Source organism: Amyelois transitella, chromosome 28 (genome assembly GCF_032362555.1).
Source record: "Amyelois transitella isolate CPQ chromosome 28, ilAmyTran1.1, whole genome shotgun sequence".
Lineage (NCBI taxonomy): Eukaryota > Metazoa > Arthropoda > Insecta > Lepidoptera > Pyralidae > Amyelois > Amyelois transitella.
The window spans coordinates 5,576,228-5,594,348 of NC_083531.1; the positions used below are offsets into that span (position 1 = coordinate 5,576,228).

The 18,121-nt window shown below is 39.4% G+C and overlaps 1 protein-coding gene across 1 annotated transcript; it reads left to right on the forward strand.

Annotated features, from left to right (window-relative positions):
* The first annotated feature begins 4,515 nt into the window (after positions 1-4,515).
* Positions 4,516-17,559, forward strand: LOC106142734 (zinc finger protein 3). The gene is made up of 8 exons (XM_060952490.1): positions 4,516-4,709; positions 6,376-6,510; positions 7,413-8,424; positions 10,078-10,223; positions 12,725-12,871; positions 14,334-14,438; positions 15,122-15,217; positions 17,411-17,559. Exons 1-8 carry the CDS (start codon positions 4,602-4,604, stop codon positions 17,546-17,548), a joined length of 1,887 nt encoding a protein of 628 aa, XP_060808473.1. The 5' UTR covers positions 4,516-4,601; the 3' UTR covers positions 17,549-17,559.
* The last annotated feature ends 562 nt before the right edge of the window (positions 17,560-18,121 follow it).

An 18,121-nucleotide genomic window follows, 5' to 3' on the forward strand; every position in this document is an offset into this window, starting at 1 on the left:
GATGGTAAAAACACAAAAGTTACATAAGAGCTTACCTGTTGAATGATAATGACGAAATTTACGGAGTTATAGAAATAAGTTTACGAAAATTTCCCTACAACAAAACTTTCGAGATCCCGCCAAAATTTGTTTGCATTTTTTATACACGAATTGGCTAAGCTCATAAACTATGATGCTCGTTAGAATTCTTCTTCAACATATAAAATGCTAAAGGCAAACTCTCAGAACTATGCTATTACGCAGATATTGTACTTATTACAAAAAAAAAAAATAAAGTTCAAAAACAATTGAAATATAAAAATAATAGAACTGTTTTGCATTACAACAAAACAGATATTATATACAATTAACACACAGCATAGATAATGAAGAAGCTGTCTATGGTTTTACCATACATACGGTATAAAGCCAACAAATTGTCATTGGTTTAGCTTTCATTTCCGGTCACCGCAAGACATATCCATCCTGTCAATGTCATCTCTTCATAGTAGTTCTTCAGCAGCAAGAGCCTTGCTCTATGCTGTGTGTTAATTGTATATAATATCTGTTTTGTTGTAATGCAAAACAGTTCTATTATATACGGTCTTAACACACAGCATAGATAATGAAGACTTGTTTGTTATCTGCTGGTGACAAGAAATGATTAAGAACCTTTATCAAAGGAACCAAAAATGCTATGTGAACTGTAAGCTGAAAAAAAATAAAAAATATGTTATATCTTTTAAATCAACTCACTTCAATTAAAAATTGTGATACCTAGGTAACAGAAATTGAAAAGTATCACTTGCAACATATTTACATGCCTATTACCAATAGACCTGATAAATGTTAAAACAACATTTAATCTCAATAAATCAAAAGAAAATCTTATTTAAATTAGATAATTTCAAGCTTGAAATAAAGTAACATTTAAGCATAACATGTTTTAACTCTTTACTACTCCATATATTTGCAAAACAATTATTATTAAGTTTAAGGATAATATACTTAATAATTTTATTCACTAAATGAAGTTAATGATCAACATCATTAATTATGTTATTACATCTTTCTACATAACAACTTAAATATTCAAAAAGTTATTATGTACACAGTCATTTAAGTCAGTCATCTGTGACCTATATACTGGATGGCAGTAATGTGGACAGCAGTAATGATTATTCCTATTAATGTGAAATGATAAATTTTCTCAATTAAAATTTTTTTGAACTGCTGAAAGGGCCACCGCCGACCTTATACTTCCAGGAAATGCATCAATAATAATTTATTTGAAAATAGTACTTAAACACACAGCTATCATAGCTGTTAGAGCAGGCATATTGCTCCCATAAAAGATTAAAAAATAATAATTATTATATATATAATATTAAATTTCCACCCTCAAGTTCAGGATTTATTGAAAGTTCTAAGTTAAACTAGGCAAACTCTTTCCTCAGCATGGGGCAATAAACGCCATCTTGACTGCTCATAACTTCTAGAGTCAGTTAGAGAACAAAATTCAAAATTGAGGCCACATAATTATATCATCTTATATTATACCTTGTTCGGATATAACAAGTAGTGTTAAATCATGAACTCTACTTCCCGCAGCTAATGTAATATATACAACTATAGCTGCTCTCCTGGAGAAATGGGATAATGACTCTATGAAAGGGGTTTTGATCAACTAATCAAACCATTTTAGGTCCCAATTGAGGGCTCTTATTAGTATGGGGTTAAGCTCTAAGTATAACTTTCAATACTTGTCAATAAAGAAATTGTTTGAATATTAATTTATTAGCAGCTCCACAAAAGGTCAAAATAGCTTATTTGTGTGAACCTATTGTGTTATAAGCTAGGTGTTTCCTTTAGAATAAACTGCCTAAAAATCAAGCAATATCATTAGTCTATTTATCATTTATTCTTTTTAGCTGGCCCCAAAAAAAAAAAAAAACCAAGCTCCTATAGGAGCTTTATATGTTGAAAGAGTAGATGGTCGCCAACTACTTGTACTTCTAAATTAATGTCATTCTTTAATAGACCAGTGTGAGATTTGACTCGACTAGCCTCAATCTTCCATGCCTGGAGAGATGATTTGCAGACCATTAGAGAGTATGTCCCTGTGATCTGGCCTATTAGAACCTTCCGCAGGTTCGTGATTGCTACAGGCTCACACAGTGCCCTGGTTTGCAGGTCTGGTAGCCAAAAGCATTGCATCCAAAGAGGGACTGTTGGGATATAAGTTCCTTTTGCACAATTAAGGTGTGTCAATAAGGTTGGCAGGTGGAAATATCCAACCTAAATTGTAGTCCCACTGTCGACTGATCGCAAAAAGTTGCTGACCCTTCAGAGTCAAACATAAAGGTTGACCACTCCTGTTTCTTTGTATGCTAATAATTTTATTTTTGGGTGCTCCCCACATTTTGAACAGAGCCTCCGAGGCCAGTGTAAGTACCACTCGGGCACTGATCGACCTCTTCTAGAACTGAGCGTCGACAATACCGGTTTAGCCTTCCGGGAAGGGATCGACTGCATTGGCCTGTGTATACCCAACAAGTCCTCTAGGTGGCACTCTACTGACACATATACTGCATAAAGTTCTTCTAGGTTTGAGTGCCAAGTTTTCTGAACATTGTATTTCCCTGAGAGGAAATTACCATTCAGGAGAGCGTCCTAGTTCGCATCCGCTGCGTCCTAGGCTAGGAAGTGAGGGATTCCTCTTTTGCTCAATGGTGTAAAGCTGTGGTTTACTGCTCCAAGCCACCAATTTAGATCCTGGATAACTTCCAGAATTCTCTTAATTTAGACAGTTTGCACTACCGTCCCCTCTTTGTTGTATGACTACATACATACATATAATTAACGTTTATGTCTCTTGCAGAGTAGACAGAGCCAGCAGTCTCGAAAAGACTGATAGCTGTTTGTTTGGTTTAATTATAGAAAAGAGATTTTCTTATGGTAGGATACACATTCCTTGTTGGGTGTCCTCTGTGAGAACTAGATAATCGATTATCTGAACAGACATCCCAATTACTTGTAATTTGTCTGCCAACCAGAGAATTCTAGAATTTTTGCTAGAATCTCTGTCACCACACAAGACAGACAGTGCTGTTTTGATCTGATCAGACAGAAAATAGTTGTTTTAGTAAACTATCAATCTCATACCTCAGGTTCTTAGAAGTTCTGAAAGCCAGTTTGTGACTGTTGCAAAGATTTGAGGGGCTGTTGAAAGACTAAAAGTTAGGGCAGTTACTTGTAGTTCTTGCCCCTGGTAGATGATCCACAGAAATCATCTGTGGTCTTCTGCTATTGAAATGAAAAATAGCTTGTAGCAAATCTATTTTTACAAGGCAATCCTGCTTTTGGATGAAAACAGAAAAATCAATCTGAGATACAAATTTTGTACAAACAAAATGGTTGACTACTAATCTAGTTACTGAACTAGGAACATTTTTTTTTTTTTTTTTTTTAATAACCTGTGGTTAGATTTGAAACATGTTCTAAAATCCCTTTTGGATGAAGACATGATAATAGACCTATGCTCAAAATGCTTTGTTGTGAAAGATTTGACAATATTCTTGGAAGGATATATATAAGGCAGTTTTCACTTAAAGGGGGTACAGCCCTGGTATGAACTTACTTGCTACCAATATGTCCCATGCTTGAAAACATGATCTTTCAAGCACTCACCTCAAAAGAATGTGTCATTGTTCTAGAGTTGACTTATTGGAAGTCAGTCCTCATAACAGATTTAAAAACATTTCTTGTTGTTTTATTTCATTATCACAGTTAATAAAGTTGAGTATGTATTTAAAATAATAATAATAAAAACAAATTATATTCTAAGGATTCTAGGAAGTTTCTCCATGCATTGGCAACATATTTGTGACTAAAGGCCTAACTATTTTTGCGTTTAAATCAGACTTAAAATATTTGAAGTTTGTTTGTTTGTTTGTAATATCTTTATTGCACAGAAATTGACACAATTACTAAATTACTTACTTTGTTTTATTAGAATTATATTAACCCAATCAATCCTTATCTTTCTCATTATATAAAGACTGACTTGATATTTTTTTATTTGACAATGCCACTTTCCTGTAATTAGGTGTATTCAGACATATCTTTGTGCCAATAAAAAATTTCAGAATTGGGCAAATTTTCTAATCTGGGAAAGAAATTTTTTAATCTGTAATGTAGCTCTATGATTAATTATTTTGAGTTTATGAAAAAATTTTCATAAGCGAAAAACCGTTGCGCGGCAAAACCAAAAACGCTATGAAGAGATGACATTGACAGGATGGATATGTCTTGCGGTGACCGGAAATGAAAACTAAACCAATGACAATTTGTTGGCTTTATACCGTATGTATGGTAAAACCATAGACAGCTTCTTCATTATCTATGCTGTGTGTTAAGACCGTATATAATATGGCATTCCTAAAGATGTAGCTGAAAGCCGAAACATTATTTGTTTGCTGACGCTTTGTCAATGTCAAATCATAAATGTCAATGTCATCCATGTATTGATTGTTTTTATTGTACTTTCTTGCGAAGCGAATTGAATAATATTTTTTCTAATTTAAAAATGTAATTCTGAATGAAAATAAGTTATTAACAAAATGGAACATGAGATGGTCTGTCGAGGCTGTCTCGGGGTGGAGAGAAAGTTTGTTTACATGCATGAATATGGAGCCGCCCAGGCTTATGAAAGTCTGTTAGGAATTCAGGTATCGTAACTACTAAATCGAATAAAAACTGTGATTTAACACGCACATCTAACACGTCTTTATACCTCACAATGTAGACAGAGTCAATAGTGACTAGATTCGAAGGCTACGTATAGCTGATATAATAGCGGATCAAGAGATAATGACAGACTGCTAGACCATCGCCTAAAATAATTTCAGGTTTATTGCAATGTTAAGTTTAGTTTTTACTTGCATTTTATCACGTCTTTATCCCTGTGTGGTTCTTGGCTGTAAAAAATAGGACCACTCCATCTCTTTCCCATGAATGTCTTTAAAGGCGACTATGAGATAGTAGCCCATCCCTTGGTAATAAACTTGGGATTCTTGTAGGCAATGGGTTACCAACCTGTCTCTATTTGTATCTCAATTCCATTATAAAGCCATACAGTTGATCGTGGCCTTTACAGTCTTGCCAAGTCTCTTGGCTCTTGAATGAAAAAATGTATATGATACTTTGCTTTTGGTTATCATAAGATAACACATAATCACGTCACTATCCCTTGTGGGGTAGAAAGAGCCAATACTGAAGACTGGCAACTAGTGTACCAACCTTCTTGCCATTTTGAGGGCATCATGAGATCGCAAGGCATATAACTTGACTTTCCAGGATCATGGATTAAGAAGTACCATCAGCTGCTCCATAGACAGGAGATGTCTCAATTCCAAAAGTCTTTATTGCTGACTTACACATTAAAAAAACACATATACAACTGTTATAATTAAAACACATGAGTCTCCATCTGCGTGTCCTTGAGACACAAAGGTCTCCTCCAGATCTGACGTCCGATGAAAACGCTGCAGTGTAGTTTGTTCTGCCGCTTCTTCTACACATGCGCTTTGGAAGCGGTAGTAATTATAATTAGATTTAAGTTATGTGACGTCAATAAGTGATACCTTGTGTCCAATTTTGAAAATAAATCTATTCTATTCTATTCTATCTTTCCACTTTTTCTAGTCCCTTGCAAGCCACACCCACAAGGTACAAAAATGACGAAGATATCACATAAAATGTGCCGTGTGGTTCCCGGCACCAATACAAACAGAATAGGACCACTCCAACTCTTTCCCGTGGATGTCGTAAAAGGCTACTAAGGGATAGGCTTATAAACTTGGGATTCTTTTTTAGGCGATGGGCTAGCAACCTGTCACTATTTGAATCTCAATGCTATCATTAAGCCAAATAGCTGAATGTGGCCATTCAGTCTTTTCAAGACTGTTGGCTCTGTCTACCCCGCAAGGGATTTAGACGTGACCATATGTATGTATGTATGTAGATCACATAAAACCAATGCAAAGGCAACCAGACAGGAGATGCAACCGTAACTAAGCCAGAAAGAAGTGAAAATATATGTACATACATACATACATATGATCACGTCTTTATCCCTTACGGGGTAGACAGAGCCAACAGTCTTGAAAAGACTGATAGGCCACGTTCAGCTGTTTAGCTTAATGATAGAATTGAGATTCAAATAGCGACAGGTTGCTAGCCCATCGCCTAAAAGAATAATCTCAAGTTTATAAGCCTATCCCTTAGTCGCCTTTTACGACATCCGTGGGAACGAGATGGAGTGGTCCTATTCTTTTTTTGTATCGGTGCCGGGAACCACACGGCAATGAAAATATAACATAGATTTAATTACAGGTGTCGACATCAGACGGCTTCCCCCAACAGCTCTGCTCGTTCTGCGTTCGCTCGCTACACCGGTTCGCGGAGTTCCGGGCGAGGTGTCTCAAGGCGGTTGAGTTGTTGGCTCAGGCTCGGAACGAGGGGAGAGTGGTGAGTGTCTTTCAAGGTCACATATCATATACTAGAGGCCGCCCGCGACTTCGTCCGCATGGAAACCCTATCAATCCAGCGGGAACTCTGGGATAAAAAGTAGCCTATGTGTTATTCTGGGTCTTCAGCTACCTACATACCAAATTTCATGGTAATCGGTTCAGTAGTTTTTGCGTGAAAGAGTAACAAACATCCATACAAACTTTCGCCTTTATAATAGTAGTAGGATCTTTTCAGGGTTCTAATACTAATGTTATAAATAGCTGAACCGTGTGGTTCTCGGCACTAATAAAAAAAGAATAGGACTACTCCATTTCGTTCCCATGGATGTCGTAAAAGGCGATTTAGGGACAGGCTTATAAACTTGGTATTCTTCTTTTAGATGATGGGCTAGCAACCTGTCGCTATTTGAATCCAAATTCTATCATTAAGCCAAACAGCTGAACATGGCCTGTCAGTTTTTTTAAGACTGTTGGCTCTGTCTATCCCGCAAGGGATATAGACGTGATTATATGTATGTATAAATACGAGTCTCAGTTAGTCATCTCTTAACTCAAGCATTACGCAACTCAAGTCTTATAGATAGTCATAATGTGACTAAGTCAATGTTTTTAGGATATTGTTCATACATATAATCACGTCTATATCCGTTGCAAGGTAGACAGAGCCAACAATCAGAAGAGACTGTTAGGCCACGTTCCGCTGTGTGGCTTAAAATACCAATTACTTTTTAATTTTAAAATACTTACATTTATTTTTTTATTAACATACAACTAAATATTCTGTGCAATTTTTTTTAAATATGGATATTAAAATACCATGTTTGTAATCATAATCATTTTTCCCATAATCTTACACCTAAACAAGTCTAAATATGTGTTATTTCAATACATATTTTTCAGGTGACCAAAGAATACGCCATCTCAATCACATCGACTTACCCAGAATTGACTCCGCAGTACACGAGCACACAAACAGTGACTCTAGAACTCCTGACTCCAGGCCTGAAGCAAGAAGATGACACGCTACACTTCGTGGATCTACCGAACACGTTGCAAGTTGAAAAAGAAGAAATAATAAGTGATAATGAAATTAATGACGTACCTGACGCGTCTGAGACGAAAAACGAAAGCGAAGATTTGAAATTGGAGCCGTGCGAAGTATTCGTCAATGATTTCAGTGAGCTGTTTAAAGAAAAGACTAAGAAGAGAATAAAAAATGAAAACAAAAGAGAGAGAAAGAAGAAACGCGTTGTGAATAAAGTGAAAAAACGTAACAGCAAAAGTAATTGTAACAAAACTGACAAACAAATAGTTACAGATTACGCAAAGTCGGCGGGTTTCGATATAAAATTTCTGAGTCACGAGGAACAAATAAAAGAGGTTCAGGAGAAGTTGACGGAGAACGTCGCTAGCGGACATAACTGCGAGCGGTGCGGGAAACATTTCGACGCCAAAAAAGCTTTAGAGAGGCACACTAAATATTACCACACCCCGACATCGGGCAGTTTCACTTGCGACATTTGCACGTGCATTTTTTCAAACAAGCGAACTCTGAGGTCTCACATGACGAGCCACGGCTGGATATTTACATGCCAAGCGTGTAATTTCAGGACCAAGCAGAGGACAGTTTTGAGGAAACACCAGAATTTCCACGAAGGGAAGCGATTCAGCTGTAAATATTGCGGCATGGAGTTCAGTAAGACGACGAGTTATTTCTCTCATGTCAGACTGAAGCATGCATCGGAACTTTCGTGGTGTGATTTGTGCGGTGAATTCTTCATCAGTGAGAAAGGTGTGGTGAATCACAAGAAGCTAACGCATAATGTGCTCGAGGAGTTTCCGCGGGTGTGCGAGAAGTGCGACATGAGGTTCAAGAGCGAGACGGCGTTGCAGAGGCATTTGGATGTTGAAGGTTGGGAAATGTTATTTGAAATTATGTTGCATATAATTTTTGCCGTAAAGTTCACGGTATCAATAGAGTGCCGTGTGGTTCTCGGCAGCAATTTGAAAAATAATAAGTCCACTCCATCTCTTCCCCATGGATGTCGTAAAGTTGTGATTCTTTTTTTAATCTCAATAAGCTAAGCAGCTGAACGTGGCCTTTTAGTCTTTTCAAGACTATTGGCTCCGTCTACTCCGCGAGGGATATAGACTTGTTTTTAAGGCAGAGTTTCCCACATATACATGCATCATAATGCATGTATATGTGGGAAACTACACAACAGCTAGTGGGCACTCTAAATGAGTCAAATATTTATTATTATTTTGATTTTTATTTTTTCTATCTCAGCTAAAGCTGGTAAGTTAATTCCATTTACGGGCGTCAACCAAGTAAACGATATGTAATTTATTCTGTCTGTTGTAAATCAGTCGGTCCGTTTTCGTCAATTTGAAGGAACTTTTTAACTAACCGACATGTGTTTAAGATGGTGGCTTTTTGTATTGGTACGTAAGTAGAAGGTTTCAAATCAAGGAGTTTTACGGCTATGATGAAAATATTATTATTATTTGTTCCTCCTCTTGAATGTCACGGGTCTATACACCCCGGATTTTTGAGAGACTTACGTGGGGATATAAATCCAACACAGAGGCACTTTGGAGAAGTTGATGTTATGTTGTTCTCCTGCCAAAACCCGTTCCCGGCTATATCAATAGGCGATATGTCCATGAACAGGTCTCGGCAGGAGGTGGAGCTATTATAAAATAAGGAAAAGAATGATGGGTTATGGAGTTGACGTTTGGATGGATTTAAAAAGGGCTATTGCTGAAGAAGTGCAGGCACTTGCTATCATCATGAATACGTGTGGCAGGTGGTTACTTGTTATTTTTATACAGGGTGACATTTAAAACAACTGCATCCTTTTAAACATAGACTATACCCATGCTTCTGAGCCGTTTGAGTCTATTTTTATTTAAATTAAACGTCATTATTTTCACATTTAAATAACCCTTAAAAACTACGTCACACGTTTTAATACAGACCAATACTACAAAAAGAAATTAAAACTAAACATGTAAATAAATGTCTGAAAAATAAATTATTTTTCTAGTATCAAGATCAAGTAAAGTGCAGAGTTGTCGAGATCGCTCAGCTGAATGAATTGTGTCGTTGACCTCTGAATCTTACGCGTCGCTTTTGATATTTGTCGCGGGGTGATATGACGTATTTAGGATCGTGGATTTTGATATTTTATTTTTTTTCGTACTTTCTGAAATATGAATCGATAATTTTCTTTTAACGTTTTTAAATATCCTTTAGATGAGTACACTTAACAGTTAAATTTATGCAGTTGAATTAAATGTTTTAGCGGCCTCGGCGGTAGTGCGTTTGTCTGTGTCACCGGAGGTCCCGGGTTCGAATCCCGGCCAGGCCATGATGAGAAACGAACTTTCTCTGATTGGCCTGGGCCTTGGATGTTTATCTATATAAGTATTTATTATAAAATATAGTATCGTTGAGTTAGTAACACAAGTCTCGAACTTACTTTGAGGCTAACTCAATCTGTGTAATTTGTCCCGTATATATTTATTTATATTTAAAAGTCAACCTGTATATTTGGTAAAGGTTGCAAGAGCCCTAGCTGCGTGCAATGCGGCGACTCGTTCCCCGACAGCCACCTGCTGAAGTACCACCTCGTGCAGCGGCACTTTGCCGACGCCGCGCCGGAGAACCACGACTGTGCCGGGTGTCGCACGAGATTCTACACAGAGGTCAGTCTGTTGCATCATTCTCTTTCGTCAATGTGTGTCTCGTAAATTACGACCTATTTAAATGATTTTTATATCGTGAGTTAGTGAAGGTACACAGAGGTCAGTCTGTTGCATCATTCTCTTTCATCAATGTGTGTCTCGTAAATTACGACCTATTTAAATGATTTTTATATCGTGAGTTAGTAAAGGTACACAGAGGTCAGTCTGTTGCATCATTCTCTTTCGTCAATGTGTGTCTCGTAAATTACGACCTATTTAAATGATTTTTATATCGTGACTTAGTGAGGGTACTACGTAATTAAGGTAATTTTTTGAGATTTTTACCCGCATACTTGTAGTATGTGATTATCACAACTTTTTGATGGTTCTCTATCTATTAGCATAAAATTTTGTGTCATAATTTTACATGGTATACCTTTGTTTAGCCTAATAATTGTTACGCATAATATTATTTGGCATAACTTTTTAGGCATATTTCTTTAAGCATACCTACTATAAGCTTAACCTAACCTAATCTAAGTAGTACTCGCCTTATAGCGTATTACACTACATCTGCTCCGCGCAAAAAATAAAGTACTCCAAACTTTATTTATGCCTATTGAAATACTCGTAGTATGCCAAAACCAATTATGCCAAAAAACTATTATGACAAAAAATTGTATGCGTAACTCGTTATGCCAAACGAAAAAATTAGTCCACATTCTATTCTAAGTTTAGATAATTGTGAAGTTGACGTTGTTGAAGAAAATGCTGCAGTGCAGTTTGTTACCGCTTCTTCTGCACTGACACCTTGGAAGCGGCAGTAAACTTAGTGTTAAGTAATTTATTTGACGTCAACCAATGTTGTGTAAACAAACGTTTGACAATTATTAAGCGATATGAAGTATCCTATAATAATGAATAAAAATTTCGATTTTTTTTTTTTTAATTTTGAATGGGGCGGCGTGGGTGTTCACTGTACTCTGGGTGTTCCCATCGGCGGCGGCGTCGTCACTGGATGACGACGTCTGCCGCAAGGCAGCGATGTATGTATTCGTGGCGTCTCTAGTATATATGTATGTATGTGTGCACGCGGGCGCTCCGCCAGGAGGCGCTGTCTCGTCACTCGTGCGGCGCGGGGGCGGGGGCGGGGGGCGCGGGGGCGGCGGGGGAGGCGTGGTGCGCGGTGTGCGCGGCGCGGCTGGCCGACGTGCGGCGGCTGGTGGAGCACGTGGCGCGCGAACACCACCTGTTCCAGTGCCAGCAGGTGACTATTGGCTTGTTTGTTTGTTTGTTACGAGGGTGAATCCAAAAGTTCGTGACCGTACTTGAATGAATGAATGAATGAATGAATGAATGAATGACTAACAGCAGAACGTAGCCCTTACACTATATTAAAGACCGTTGTCTCTGTCTACCCCGCAATGGATATAGACGTGATAACATGTATGTAAATTACAATAACAGTGCGGCAAGCAGTTCACCAGCTCGGCGTACTTCAAGAAGCACTATTCTCTGGTGCACGGCGGCGCGGGCAGGCCGCGCGGCCGCCCGGGCGCCGACCCCAACGCTCTGCAGGTGAGTAGCTATTATCAAATCAAATATATATATATAAATAACAATAAATCTATGTATACTAATAATTTTGTTAAGCTGAAGAGTTTGTTTGTTTGTTTGTTTGAACGCGCTAATCTCAGGAACTACTGGTTCGAATCGAAAAATTCTTTATGTGTTTTATATACTATTTTTCGAGCAAGGCTTTAGGCTATATAACATCACGCTGCAACTATTAAGTAGTACGCTTGTCTGTGACACCGGAGGTCCCGGGTTCCAATCCCGGCCAGGGCGTGATGAGAAAAGAACTTTTCTGATTGTCCTGAGTCGTGGATGTTTATCTATATAAGTATTTATTATAAAATACAGGGTGACATTTAAAACAACTGCATCCTTTTAAAGATAGACTATACCCATGCTTCTGAACCGTTTGAGCCTATTCCAACATGGTATTTGTACGAAGTTATAACTAAAGTACAGAGTTGTCGAGATCGCAATGAATTGTGTCGTTGACCTCTGAATCTTACGCGTCGCTTTTCCGCCGCCCGGGGTGATATGACGTATTTAGGATCGTGGATTTTGATACTTTTTATTTTTTTGCGTACTTTCTAAAATATGAACCGATATTTTTCTTTCAACGTTTTTAAATATCCTTTAGATGAGTACACTTAACAGTTAAATTTGTGAAGTTGAATTAAAAGTCACCCTGTATAGTATCGTCGAGTCAGTATCTCGTAACACAAGTCTCGAACTCACATCGAGGCTAACTCAATCTGTGTAATTTGTCCCATATTTTTTTTTTATGAAATATCTTCTTGTTGCCTGAAGGGCTTTACAACTTAACCGGACTTTTAGTGGCGGGGCCTGAAGGGCCTCCTGCCGACGCAGTGGCTGCTCAAAGGGTTCCCAAAGTGGGACGAACCTCGGCTTTGGCGCCACCCGAGTAGCATATACATATATTATTTTAGAGTCACAGAAAGTACCCGCGCGTGCCGACCGCCATCCGCAAGTGGCGCGTGGTGGGCGAGCGCGGGCTGGTGATGGAGCGCGACGAGCCGCCGGCGCGCCGCGACAAGATGGCCGCCATGTGCGAGCGCTGCGGGAAGGAGTGCAAGGTATGTCGGGTTACAGTTACGTAAGGAGGTAGCTTTAAAGACGGGATATACGACCAGCCGCGACGACAAGATGGCCGCCGTGTGCGAGCGCTGCGGGAAGGAGTGCAAGGTATGTCGGGTTACAGTTACGTAAGGAGGTAGCTTTAAAGACGGGATATACGACCAGCCGCGACGACAAGATGGCCGCCGTGTGCGAGCGCTGCGGGAAGGAGTGCAAGGTATGTCGGGTTACAGTTACGTAAGGAGGTAGCTTTAAAGACGGGATATACGACCAGCCGCGACGACAAGATGGCCGCCGTGTGCGAGCGCTGCGGGAAGGAGTGCAAGGTATGTCGAGTTACAGTTACGTGAGGAGGTAGGTGCCTTTAAAAACGGGATATACATACGTATAATCACGTCTATGTTATATTATTAATATTGAAAGTAACGCAATTATTACAAAACAATATTTACATGCCATACTTCTGGCGGAACATGCAAGATCACCCTTTTGTACCATGTTTCAAGTAAATAAAGAATATTTCATTTCATTTCTAGTTTCCTTGCGGGGTAGACAGAGCCAACAGTCTCGATAATACTGATAGGTCACGTTCAGTTGTTTGGTTTAAAGAAAGAATTGAGATTCAAATAGTGACAGGTTGCTAGCACATCGCCTGAAAGTAGAATCCCAAGTTTATAACCTTCGGGTGGAAGGCGTTGGCGCAGAGTAAAATAAATAAATTCGTGCCGTGTGGTTCCCGGCACCAATAGAGAATAGGACCACTCGCATCTCTTGTATATATATACATTATACATATTAATTCATACGTACATACATATAATCACGTCTATATCCTTTGCGTGATAGACAGAGCCAGCAGCCTCCAAAAGACTGATAGGCCACGTTCAGCTGTTTGGCTATAAAATATTAACAATAACATAACATAAAATCACGCCTCTTTCCCGGAGGGGTAGGCAGAGACTACCTCTTTCCACTTGCCACGATCTCTGCACACTTCCTTCGCTGCATAACTCTCTTCATGCAAACTCGGCGGTGTCGGGTACACTTGAAATATATAATAAGTTACCGGACTCATACTAGTCTTTGCCAATTAATAAATTTAAGAATAGACTGCATGAATTTTTAATTGTTTTTATTCCATTGATGATTATTTTAATTTTAAATTTTATAATTACTAATTTTGAAAGTAACGCAATTATTACAAAACAATATTTACATGCCATACTTCTGGCGGAACATGTAAGATCATATATATTTCTAACATCTATTTGTACCATGTTTCAAGTAAATAAAGAATATTTCATTTCATATATTTGACCTGACCCTTACATTGACCATGATTGACGTACATGTGTTCATTTGTACCATGTTTCAAGTAAATAAAGAATATTTCAGTTCATTTCATATATTTGACCTGACAATTACATTGACCATGATTGACGTACATGTGTTCCGGCACAGAACGCCACAGAGCTGAGAGTGCACCAGGTGCGCTTCCACACCGCGCAGAGCCTGTTCTCGTGCGCGCACTGCAGCAAGGGGTTCAAGCAGAAGGCGCAGCTGCAGGTGACGCGTGGCTAGCGGCCACGTCTATACTAATATTATAAAGCTGAAGAGTTTGTTTGTTTCTTTGTTTGTTTGTTTGAACGTGCTAATCTCAGGAACTACAGGTTCGAATTGAAAAATTCTTTTTGCGTTGAATAGACCATTTATCGAGGAAGGCTTTAGGCTATATAACATCACGCTGCAACTATAAAGGGAAGAGATATAATGAAAAATGTGAAAAAAACGGGGAGAATTATTGTCCATCCTTGAGGGTTTCAATGATGCTCAAAATAACTATTCCACACGGACGAAGTCGCGGGCACAGCTAGTGTATAATAGAATAGATTTATTTTCAAAATTGGATACAAGGTATAACTTATTGACGTCACATCACTTAAATTTAATTATAACTACTGCCGCTTCCAAAGCGCATGTGTAGAAGAAGCGGCGGAACAAACTACACTGCAGCATTTTCATTGGACGTCAATATACAAATATAGATCTCTTAAATCTAAATCATTGTCTACATTAAAAAACATGATTCGGATAATCGGGATTCTACTGTACACTACTGTACATCACTTCGAAAATAGTCATGGCCGAGGTGGGATTTGAACCTGTGCCTTTCAGCGTATCACGCATTTTAACCAGGCACCATACTTATTATTAATGTATTAACGAAAAGTATTTATATGTTTGTTTAGATGCACGAGCGTGTCCACACGGGCGAGAGGCCGTACAAGTGTCCGGACTGTCCGAAAGCGTTCAAGACTTACCAGGCTTACTCGAGGCATTACTTGGTACGTATCTCCTGAAATACTTGATCCCACTTGTGATGTGTGTCTGTGAGATGTCACTTCTGTCTGATGTGTGTCTGTGAGATGTCACTTCTGTCTGATGTGTGTCTGTGAGATGTCACTTCTGTCTGATGTGTGTCTGTGAGATGTCACTTCTGTCTGATGTGTGTCTGTGAGATGTCACTTCTGTCTGATGTGTGTCTGTGAGATCCGACTTCTGTCTGATGTGTGTCTGTGAGATCCGACTTCTGTCTGATGTGTGTCTGTGAGATGTCACTTCTGTCTGATGTGTGTCTGTGAGATGTCACTTCTGTCTGATGTGTGTCTGTGAGATGTCACTTCTGTCTGATGTGTGTCTGTGAGATGTCACTTCTGTCTGATGTGTGTCTGTGAGATGTCACTTCTGTCTGATGTGTGTCTGTGAGATGTCACTTCTGTCTGATGTGTGTCTGTGAGATCCGACTTCTGTCTGATGTGTGTCTGTGAGATGTCACTTCTGTCTGATGTGTGTCTGTGAGATGTCACTTCTGTCTGATGTGTGTCTGTGAGATCCGACTTCTGTCTGATGTGTGTCTGTGAGATGTCACTTCTGTCTGATGTGTGTCTGTGAGATGTCACTTCTGTCTGATGTGTGTCTGTGAGATGTCACTTCTGTCTGATGTGTGTCTGTGAGATGTCACTTGTGATGTGTGTCTGTGAGATGTCACTTCTGTCTGATGTGTGTCTGTGAGATGTCACTTCTGTCTGATGTGTGTCTGTGAGATGTCACTTCTGTCTGATGTGTGTCTGTGAGATCCGACTTCTGTCTGATGTGTGTCTGTGAGATCCGACTTCTGTCTGATGTGTGTCTGTGAGATGTCACTTCTGTCTGATGTGTGTCTGTGAGATGTCACTTCTGTCTGATGTGTGTCTGTGAGATGTCACTTCTGTCTGATGTGTGTCTGTGAGATGTCACTTCTGTCTGATGTGTGTCTGTGAGATGTCACTTCTGTCTGATGTGTGTCTGTGAGATGTCACTTCTGTCTGATGTGTGTCTGTGAGATCCGACTTCTGTCTGATGTGTGTCTGTGAGATGTCACTTCTGTCTGATGTGTGTCTGTGAGATGTCACTTCTGTCTGATGTGTGTCTGTGAGATCCGACTTCTGTCTGATGTGTGTCTGTGAGATGTCACTTCTGTCTGATGTGTGTCTGTGAGATGTCACTTCTGTCTGATGTGTGTCTGTGAGATGTCACTTCTGTCTGATGTGTGTCTGTGAGATGTCACTTGTGATGTGTGTCTGTGAGATGTCACTTCTGTCTGATGTGTGTCTGTGAGATGTCACTTCTGTCTGATGTGTGTCTGTGAGATGTCACTTCTGTCTGATGTGTGTCTGTGAGATGTCACTTGTGATGTGTGTCTGTGAGATCCTACTTCTGTCTGATGTGTGTCTGTGAGATCCGACTTCTGTCTGATGTGTGACTGTGAGATCCGACTTCTGTCTGATGTGTGACTGTGAGATCCGACTTCTGTCTGATGTGTGACTGTGAGATCCGACTTCTGTCTGATGTGTGACTGTGAGATCCGACTTCTGTCTGATGTGTGACTGTGAGATCCGACTTCTGTCTGATGTGTGACTGTGAGATCCGACTTCTGTCTGATGTGTGACTGTGAGATCCGACTTCTGTCTGATGTGTGACTGTGAGATCCGACTTCTGTCTGATGTGTGTCTGTCAGATGTCACTTGTGATATATATTTAAGAGATCTATATTTGTTATTTGACGTCCGGTGAAAATACTGCAGTGCAGTTTGTTCCGCCGCTTCTTCTACACATGCGCTTTGGAAGCGGCAGTTGCTATAATTAGATATAAATGATGCGACGTCAATAAGTGATACTGTCCAATTTAGAAAATAAATCTATTGTTTTTAACCTTGTGCCGTGTGGTTCTCGGCACCAATACAAAAAGAATAGGACCACTCCATCTGTTTCCCATGGATGTCGTAATAGGCGACTAAGGGATAGGCTTACAAACTTGGGATTATTTTTTAGGTGAGGCTAGCAATCTGTCACTATTTGAATCTCAATTCTAGTATTAAGCCAAACAGCTGAACGTGGCCATTCAGTCTTTTCAAGACTGTTTGCTCTGTCTAGCCCGCAAGGGATATAGATGTGACCATATGTATATGTATATATATATTTTTAACCTTCCATTTGAGATCCACTCCGGGCTCCGCACACACGTGTGCCAACTCTGCGAGAAGTGTTTCCAGACGTCCACCGCCACCAAGATGCACATCAAGACTGTGCACATGAAGATGGCCGCGCCGCCCAGGGTCAGGAACAGGAAGCACTGATTGGCGGAATGGGAACCAATAAAATTGTTGGAATTATACGCTGTTTCATTTGTTAAGCTGACTCGTGGTTAATCCATCCATCCAAAAAAATCTTGTTTTTGTTGGGGCTCGAACTTGGACCGCCAACTTCACAGTCTCACGCGCCAACCACTGGACCATCGAGGCCGCTGCGGTGGTGTCGAAATTAAAGTAGACTTACAAACCAAAAATCTTTTTAAGTGAGAATTACGCATGTTATGTGCGGCAAAACCAGGATATTATCAAACTGATTTTCACTTATATTTATATGTTATAGGTATAATGCTGTCTTACAATGATAAATGACTTTGAGTTTTAAATTTCGTAACTTATTTGCAGGGAAACTCATGCCTTGAGTTCGTTCAAATGACGATAACTTTTTTTTTTGTGAACTGATTATGAAGAAACAAACTTTAAATCTTTTTCTGAATTAAAACAAAGCAATTGGTGAAAGTTTTAAGTAAATCGGTTCAGTACTTTCGGAGATAAGCGTGAGCATACATACAGACAGACAAAAAAAAAAGCTTTTTATTATTCACTCTAAGTGTCCCTCTG